This window comes from Gossypium hirsutum, chromosome A13, assembly GCF_007990345.1.
Source record: "Gossypium hirsutum isolate 1008001.06 chromosome A13, Gossypium_hirsutum_v2.1, whole genome shotgun sequence".
Lineage (NCBI taxonomy): Eukaryota > Viridiplantae > Streptophyta > Magnoliopsida > Malvales > Malvaceae > Gossypium > Gossypium hirsutum.
Window position 1 is genome coordinate 66,701,274 of NC_053436.1, and position 10,044 is coordinate 66,711,317.

Below are 10,044 nucleotides of genomic sequence, written 5' to 3' on the forward strand. Positions count from 1 at the left end.
ATATATATACTTTAGTATTTTTTAATACATATGTTTTGGTTTTTTATTTATAATTTATTTATGCTTTTTAGATATTTTAAAATCATTTTTATCATTTGTAGTCAAAAGTGAATTTTTAAAATATTTGTTAACTTTTATAATTAGAATTAAATTAACAAATTTTGTAAATGTTCATGACTAAATTTATTGAATTTATTAGAAGTAGAACTAAATAACAAATCTTGTAAATATTGATGGTTAAATTTGTGAAATTTTTAGATTTAGGATTAAATTAATAAAATATATAAATATTGGAGGGTTAAATTTATTATTAAGCCTACGAAAAACTTTCTATTAAATATTTAAGAGTGAGTGATTAAAATTTTAAAATTTAAAAACATTATAGATGAAATTGAAAGTTTTTGAAATAATATTAGGATGTATATAAAGAGATGACTTGAGCTTTTAAGGAAGGACTTATAAGAGAAGAAGTTTATTTTCCCGTTATGAAATTACTTTTCATTAAATAAATTTTAAAAAATATTATTCATAAAATAATAGCATCTATTTTCAATATTTCTGACTAAAAATATTAATTGATTACATATCCTTGCATGACATAATTGTAGGATAAAAAGACCAAATTAAAGCACAACATAAACTAAAACAACGACACTGATTGTTGGTAATCTATGTATCAATAATTTAAATCCAGTTGGGTAACTCCCGAGAAAAAAAAAATCCTTTGTAAATATATTCATATATTAATAGAACTCACGGGTTGTGCATCTTTCAAGCTCAAAATCACGGAAAGTTCTGGTAAAAAGAAAAGAAAGAAAACTCCTACTAGATGTAGAAAAAAAATATCATTTTTCGTTGTATCGCTTTTCAAAACTCCTATCAATACCAAAAAGAAAAACCCTCCTATAAGTACATGGTTTTTGCACGTTAAAATTCGAGAGAGAGGGACTGTGAAAGATGTACAAGTCGAGATTGCAAGAGCTTTGCCAGAAGAAAGTATGGAGGTTACCAGAGTACAACGTCACAAAACAAGGCCAAGATCACAATCCTCGATTCGAAGCTACCGTGGATGTAAACGGCATGTCGTTTCAGTCTCAGAATCCGGCCAAGTCTTCCAAGGAAGCCCAAAATGACGCCGCTTATCTCGCTTTCCTTCATTTCACTGCGCCCCCTCTTCCTCATCCTGGTACCATCTTTTAATTTAAGAATAAGCCAAGCCCATATTTCATTTTCTACAGTTTCTGTTAACAACTGTTCATGCTAGTGTTTTCAGAAACTTTTTTATTTTTTGTTTTAGAGGGAAATGCAATTTGTAGGAAGCCAATCTGTTTTATCTATTTCCCCCCGTTTTCTTGTTATTTTCAGTTGTTTTTATGCTAATTTTCTTTCTTTTTATTTGGGTTTCAGTTGATATTTATTTTGATATTTCATTGTCGTTTAGAGTAAATGCAGAGTACAGCTATCGATGAAATGGATTTCGCCATTTCCGTTTAATGGTGAAGTCGATTTTTGTCTTTTTTTAAGAATCATATGCTACAATTGTCCCTTTCCATGGGTTCTTAACTTAGAGGAACTGGGAAAAGGAAAGAAACTTGACATTTGGAAATTTCTGATTTCGGACAATTTGAAGTCTGAAAGAATTGGTCTATATGCTCAAATAAGCGTTATAAGGACCTCAAAAACTATGTTCATAACTGTTTATGTTCAATGTTCATAACTGTTTATGTTCAAATGGGTGCTCTGAATGCTAGACTATCGTGCTGGTCAGCAAAAGTTCGATGGCCTTGTCAAATAGCTTTCATAACAAACTATTTTGATTTTATCCTTTAGGCAAATGGTGTGGGCTTTTGATGCACCTAGAAAGTAATTGTTTTGATTTTATAAGGTCAGTGCTCTTTCATTGATTTTTCACTCTAGAATGTGCTGATAAGAATTTGATCATAAAATTGTTGTTATATGCACCTTCAGCTTTTTAATTCTTTTGTGTGACTTCGGGAACCAGTACATGTTTTACTTTTATAGAACTTTTGGAAGTTTTCTTTTTCTTTTAATTTTTATTTTCCGCCTTCCCTTGTCAACAGTTTAATTAAATTTATGATGCATATGTACTTTACATTCTGTGATTCTTGCAGGTTCTTCAAATGCAATTGCAAATTTTGATAGTAATACTGCTAACAGAAGCCTGCAACCAGAAAGACAAGAAGCATGTCAAGATTCTCATCTCAGTGACTGTGCTTCTATTTGCAACGATAATGAAAAATTTAAAGGTCAGAAAACTTATGTTGTATACGAACATGCCTAGCGTTTTACCAACTCAAACCAAAAGAAAAATCGGATAGCTTGTTTGTTTAATTATTAAGTAAAAGATGATTATTTGTGTCCATGATCCTATTAGTAGCCTTGTGCACTTCTCTTACATGTCCTCAGAATTCATAACCTCTAATAGTGCTCAAAATTATGCTCTTTAAGTCCAAAACAAAATGTCAACTTGGTCTGAAATCGAAATCTTCTTTTCTCCCCAGTTTATGTAAAAATATATTCTGCAGTACATATATTGTTCTAATGGTAAACCGGGCTGAGAGACAAGCCTTGTTGCTTGCACAACAGCCAACAGAGAAAAAAAGCTAAATTCATGCCTAATATTAGGTTCGTTGTTAATCAAAACCTGACTTGGTCGGACATGGGTATGTGTCCGCAATGGGTATGTTATTTTTTCCCTCCTAATATTTCTACATATTTGGAGGATCCTTGGAACATCATATTCCGATACCCTTATCCGGATATGTGTCGGACATGAAGAGTTGGAGCAACATAGATTACAATTGAGCTTTAGCTCATATATTTGCAGGGTGCCAGTAGCTATGTTCATTCATTTTCTCTTTTAGTGAATGTAGCTTATCAGTTTGCTTATTTTGGCTTGATATTTGCTTCATGTTTAGCTTTGAGGCTTATATTGAAAACAATTTAAATTTACCGTCTCAAACATGAAATCAATGAGTTGAACTAAGCATAAGTTCCATCAGAGTTGTTTTAGCTCTAGCTAGCTAATTATGTCATTTGTGCCGAGTTTGACTCTTCTGACTTTAGTTGTTTGGGCTGACATAGAAAGTCTGCTATTCTGTTTTAGAATGCTCATTGTGCACGTTGGAGCCAATTAAGAGTTAAAGAAAGTAAAAATACTGCAGATTAGAATGGTAGTCTCACTGGAACATTAAGGAGGCTGTTAGATTCGGGTTGCTTGGCGTTCGACATATTGCTTATGGTCCATTAGTAGACCTCTTTCCACATTTGGATTCTCAATGAATATTGTCTATGTTTTGATTTTTCATTTATGTTTACCTTTTCCTTAACTGTAGTTTCATGCTTCTGAAATCTGTTATTTTAAACCCTTGGTTGAAAGAAAAAGCTCATTAGCCAAAACAAAAAAATATGAAATCCTTAGTATTTCATGTGTTTCCTTTGTTTTCTGATTTGGAATTGTTAGCTTATAGATATGCAACACTTCTACAAGAATTTACTGCAAAATTATGCTCAAAAGAGAAATGTTAGCCGACCTGTATATTCTTGTGAGGTTGAGGGTCCACCTCATGCAAGTCGCTTTAGGTGCAAGGTCACTATTGATGAGAAAACCTATGAGGGTTTGGAGTTTTTTCCAACAATAAAGGAAGCTGAACATGCAGCTGCAAGAGTTGCATTATCATGTTTGGCACCAGATGCTATTGAAGAAGTCCAGGTTACTGATTAATGGAGTGTTTTTCCCTTTGTTGTTTTATGCATTTATGATATTTTTTAAAATGTTCAGTTGTGAATCTCTAGAGCTTGAGTTTTTTCCCTTTGTATATTTTTTTTCTTCCTCAGGAAGACTCTAGCTTATTCAAGAACCTTTTGCAAGAATTAATGCAGAAGGAAGGTTGTCCTCTACCAGTTTACACCACAACTAGATCTGGAGAAGCCCATGCATCAATGTTTGTTTCCAGTGTTGAGGTGAAAGGAGAGGCTTTCACTGGACAGGGAGCAAGATCCAAAAAGCAAGCTGAGTTTTTGGCAGCAAAAGTTGCATACACTAAGCTTAAAGAGTGTACGTCTTCTAACCTACTCATTTTTTTTTTATCAAAAAGCAAAGAGAGAAAAAAGAAAGATCCTTTGTCACCAATTTGTTGATTGTCAAGCATGTTCTGTTCGAACTGAATGGTGAATTGACTTTTGGAAGACATGGGAAATACAATTTGTTTGACATGTTTACTCTAAGGGCATAAATTTTTGAGTGCCATGGCATGCAATTCTCAATTTTATTGTATTGGTAGTAGAGAAAGATGATCTGTGTATCATGTGCTTGCTAGTACGAAACTGAAATATCATTTATAATACTATGGATTAATTTTCCGGGATAGATGAGATTTTAAGTCTAAAATTTTCTCTCTAAATGGAGCTTGGTAACAAGTTTCTGAAACCCCATGTGTTTCCTGTTCTGGGACCACAAGGTTTTTATGAGCCTGGAGATTTGTAATTTTATAATCTTTTGAGTTTTATTTGTATCAATATGTTAATCTCTGGCCTGTGTATATGAGTGAGTGTTATGGTCGGTTCTGAAATTTTCCCTCTAGTCCTGAGTAAATATAGTCCTTAAAACTTTGCTTTCATTTTCAGGCAAGTCAAATAAGGTCTCAACAAACATAACTCCGGCCTACCATGAGCAGGAAGTGCATGTGGTCTCATCTTCCCACTCGCCAACAAATGTCAATGCTGGTACTGAACAAAATCTTGGATCCAAATCTGGTTCATTGCTTAATTCAAGCTCAACTTTAGGGGCAGATCGGCAGGATGATGGAGGTCATTTTTCTTATGGAAACTTCTATCCTTTAATATCCAATTAAATTATAAGTATATGGTTGACAAGTTCCTCAAATTGCATGCCAATAATTTTTATTGGTTCCTTAGCTTTGTAATGGTTCATCTTTTCTAGAAGCTTTTATGTTTGCGATGGCTGATAGCCAGCGTTGATATAAGTTAGTTCTTCAATTTCTAGGTAGATAGACCGTCAAAGCCTACATAAAACGGGTACATTGAGAAGCAAATAACAATTTTCGTTAGTAGATATGATTATTGTTACTCTGACTCTCTGTTTTTTATGAAGTCCCTATGTTCGAACAACTGTGTCCAACATGGTTATATGAGGATATAATTCCTTTGAAGATCATATCTTTGTGAGATATAAACGACACTCACAAGTGACATGCTATCATGTACGTTTTTTATTTGTTTGCATGGAAGGGGCGTGGGAGAGGCAGGTGCCTTTTCCCAAAAATGGTAAATTTATTGTTTAGATCTTTTAAAAATGGTAAGAAATTAAGTTAAAAAACTAGTAAAATTGTATTTTGTCTCTCTGGCTCTAGAAGAAATTTCGGATTTCGCCCCCTGATGAATGCAAACATGCGTGCAGACGCAAACCTACTTTTCACATTTGAATAGAGTGAATCTATTCATCTTTGGTAGTCAAACTGTTTGGCAAGCTGTCTGAATATTAGCATCTGACGTATATTTTGTTAAAGCCATGTTCCTTGTAACATTTCTCGTGGACTGATTGCAGTTAATGTAACATTTATGGATCATCACTCAGCTCAATTCCCACAACCAGAGATGACTACTGATTGGGAAAGTAGTCCATCCTCACTGATTTTGTCTGATCAACCTCTGCCGGAAGATAACCCCTCAACAGCTAATATTCCGTCTAATCACTGGGTGACAACAAATTTAGTTGAGGATTCAATGAAGCAGCATGTTGAAATGAGTAGCATATCTTGCAACAGGATCATAGTTCGTCCACGGGTACCGAACATGAAGTTTCCTGCAGGTAGCACTGTTCTGCCAATGAGTGACAACGTTTGGGTTGCCGTACAGCTTGGATCTGAACCAAACCAGTGACTTCCAATGAACCTAATATTTACGGTTTAAGCGATCAGGTTCTTAACTAGAATTATGAGCTCTGAAGAGTTTTCATATGTATGTATTTATTTGTTTGCAACCATAAATTTGCTCATGACTTGGACAAGACATGAGATGAGTACGCTCTTTTTAAGTTATTAATAAAATAAAATAAGATCGTATCCCATATATTCTAAATTTGGATAACTTAATGTTTTGGCAATGCCTCATGTCTGAAGGGATAGGAAATTCATGATTCTTTTTTATTAATTTTCTTCTAAAATAAATGTTTACCTGTTTGATGTTTGTTATCTTTTCAGCAATTTGTTCAATGATACATCGTTTGATTGCTAAGGCAAAGTTAAAATGATCTAATAACATTAGGAATAAGTAGTCCAGTGTTTGGTAGGGTAAAAGTAGTAGTCTAGTGTTTGGTTATTGATGGGATAAAAGTGAGTCATATTATGTTTTGTTAACTTTATTAAAAAATGGATAATTAATTTTTATATGTTAAATTAATCTTTATATATTAAATAGAGTAAATTGATTATTTTTGTTAAAAAAATCATCTATCTATATTGTTAAAAATTGAAGTGGTTGATGGAATAGTAAACAAGTGACGTGGTGTCACGTGCATTTTATGTTGATATACTAGGATCATCTTTTAAAAGTAGAATTGAAAGTAATTTTTAATAGAAAAATCATTTTGCTCTTTGATTTTATGTAATATTAATTTACCCATTTTTTAAGTGGGATGGATAAAAATGTAATTTGACTAAGCTTGAACGCTTGTCATCGGGCTAGACCTTTTGTTTGGCAAATCGCGTGGCTTTAGGCGATTTCTTGGATTTAAATCTGACTAAGTTTTACTCTTGAAAATTGAGAATTCTTGCAGAAATTCTCAAAGTCACTGAAGCAAAGCGGAAACAAACTCTGAAAAGGAAGAAGCTACGGACAAAGCAAAGCCACAAAAAGAGAATGCACACCAAGTGTTTGAGAAAATGCTCTCAATATATTAACTCAGAAAGAAGGGGGAGACCTCTAGTTGTAGTTGAGCTCTCCTACATCCAATGGTACATATCGAATTACATTAATGACTAAAATTAGTTCCCATCTATAATGAGAGAGTCCTAAGGGATTTAAATTCTATACATGTTTATCCTTTAGGATTTACAAGAATTGTCCTAGTAAAACACAATTCACTGGAGTGTTTCAATTCAACCAAGATTCAAGTAGATAGGCTTATGCTTATATTCCACAAATCGGGCCAGTCCAAGTGGGTCGAATGAGCCCCATCTCATTTGTTGACCTCTATGGGATATTCCATACGTATTTGTTATGAGCTTTGATTTGTGGCTTGTGACATTCTCCCTCGCCCATTTTCGCGACGCCCTCATCGCGTCTTCGAAATGACATTGATTTCACTCGTCTTGGAACAATCTCGATGCCTCGACTGATTCTCAACTAGTCTCTTTGTTGGGTAGTTTCACTCATCAGAAGATTTGACTTGGCTTATGTCTCTGTCGTCGCCTAACTTAAACTGTATTTCTCTCTTGTAAATTTCAATCGTAAGAGGCCACCACTCTTACTTGCCCCCATTGTGACTTGCCTCGATTGAGATCCTCTTGATTTGCACAAATAAGTTTAGGTATGCCCACATTGAACACAGGGTTCATCTTAAGTCTAGTTGCTAACTCTGGTTTGTAATCCCCTCAGCTTACTTTAGAACTTAGCTTGTCTTGCAGGAATGCACTGCACTCCTTCGTCAAGGCTACTATCTCAAACTCTCCAAGACTTCTCTTTTTGGACAGAATGTCCTTAATACATTTAATGCAATTTGGCATTTTCTCAAGGGCTTCCACTAACAGAACATTGATATGAAGTTTCTTGATTACGTCTAAAAACTTCTTGAAGTGGACTTCTTGCTTTCGTTTTTGAAGTTTTTGAGGGTGGGGTGGTGAAGGATTCTTAACTTGTGCTTGGCAATTCTTTTACGACGTTTTTTCTGCATTTGACATAGGTGTTAGTTTATCAGAATTGACTGGTTTAGGGTTTAACTCATCAGATTTCACAGAATCTGGTTTCTGTAAAATTGGAGTTTCAACACTTGGTTGAACTTCTTCTTTATCTTGAGCATCAGTGGAACCATCTTCAATCTTGACAACTTTGGGCTTTAATGTCCTTCTTGTAACACCCTTTACTCGACCCGATTACCAAATCCAAGTATTGGATGCCATAACAATCTGAATAACTTAACACATATCTATTTTGATATTAATACATACTTAGACAACTTATGCCTTCAAATTACTCCCTGAATCTATACACATGATACGAACTTGTTTCGGTGATGATTCGAGTCATTTAGATTGCCCAATCGTGAATTTGAGTAAGACTTGGTTTGTTTCAAAAGGAATGGAAAATATAGAAAATGGCTACAAACAAAGGTTGAAAAAAAGATAATTAAGCAATGGATAGGAAATTTGGCTAACAAAAGAATTAAAAGGATAATTGATAGATTGGGTGGAATGGAAAATAGAACTCAAGCATACTATAAAGAGTATTGACCCGGGACTTATATTGCTTAAGGTGAAAAATGATAAAGGTAGATGGACCTTGACCCGTTACCTAAAGAGGTAGGAACCACAGGTATAATGAACGCCACACCAAAAGATGATAAGTTCGGTTTACAAAGGAAAGTTGACGCCACAAGCTATGCTTGATAAGCAAGTCAGACCCAGAAAGAACTATGAGAATTGGAAATCTCACAAAAGAACACTTGTTCATATAATTTGGCAAAAGTCTCCTTAAATAATTACAAAACAAACTATTTATAGTTGAACATGTTCCAGCGTAATAGACACAAACCAATCAGCTTAAATGAGTTATTGATGGACTTAATTAAGCTAATTAAAACTAAAAGACCTTTGATGAACTCTAACTTATGTAACAACAATGAACAGCTTATTTAATCTTCCAAATCAGCTAATAATCAGCTCTAATGAGCTGAACAGCCCATTAATTCTCCTTTGAGCAACTGAATGGGCAGTAGTAACAATTGGCTTAAATTTAACACACGAACAACCTCTTTGTATGAATGCTTGAAGAAAACTGATGCAATGTGTAAATGAATGAAATTGAATAGCCACCATCACAGAAAAAACGTTTGGAAGCTGAATGGCTTGTGTAATCAACTCCTTGTCCATTAAAATCTCCATACGGTTACTTGAATAAGCTCATAACAGCTGTTGGCCTTTAATTCATCTTCATAACAGTTGAATTCATTTCTTCCTTTGATGCCAATCCATGTAACAACTGTTCAATGATTAATTCACCTATAAGCACAATTAAACAAGTTAAATAATTAAACAAGTTAAATGGCTGTAGCAAATTAATTAAATTGGATCATATTAAATGCCGAAATTATTTAAGCAACTAAAGAACATTCAAAACAACTAAATTAATTAAACTAAACATATTAAAAGTTCAATCCTGCAATTATTTATCTCAAAACAAATAACCTAAATAAAACTAAAATTGAGCTGAAACCAAATTAAATATTCCAACAAATTGATGCATAAGCTAAAACCAAATAATGTTGGCTCAATAAGCTTGAATGAGCTATGAACGAGCTAAATGAACTTGTAGCAAATTGCATGGAACACTTGAATCGAACTTCTTTGATTGTTTGATTATTCCAGCAATGGTTTCCACCCCAAATTTAGTCAATTAAAACCTGCACACAAATTAACAAACTAAAATTAGATTTCATTTTTGCACTTGGGCCCCTCGCGATTAGGCCAATCTTGGTGTTGTGGAGTTGGGTCGTAACATGATGCAATCGGGATCGCATCATACCCTCCCTCTTGAAGACGATTTTTCCTCAAATCGGACCACTTGCTCGCGAAAAATCTTTCTTTGTCACGAACCTTTGAGTTAGTGAACTTAACAACATTGCTCCCAAGAATCTGAAAATCACACATAACTCAAAAAGATGAAAGGTTAGGTGCATGCCCCTCCTTTTTAGGAGGAAACCATTTCACAATGTCACCTACACAAAAATGAAATAGTTTAGTGACACAAGAAATTATAATCTCAAGAGAACTTTTTAGAATCTTATTC

At 34.1% G+C, this 10,044-nt stretch overlaps 1 protein-coding gene across 1 annotated transcript; it reads left to right on the top strand.

The window, feature by feature from the left end:
- Positions 1-647: 647 nt before the first annotated feature.
- On the top strand, positions 648-6,111 carry LOC107893770 (double-stranded RNA-binding protein 1). Its single transcript, XM_016818856.2, has 6 exons — positions 648-1,186; positions 2,133-2,267; positions 3,492-3,733; positions 3,859-4,078; positions 4,648-4,830; positions 5,588-6,111. The coding sequence occupies exons 1-6, from the start codon at positions 958-960 to the stop codon at positions 5,920-5,922; spliced, it is 1,344 nt and encodes a 447-aa protein (XP_016674345.1). The 5' UTR covers positions 648-957; the 3' UTR covers positions 5,923-6,111.
- The last annotated feature ends 3,933 nt before the right edge of the window (positions 6,112-10,044 follow it).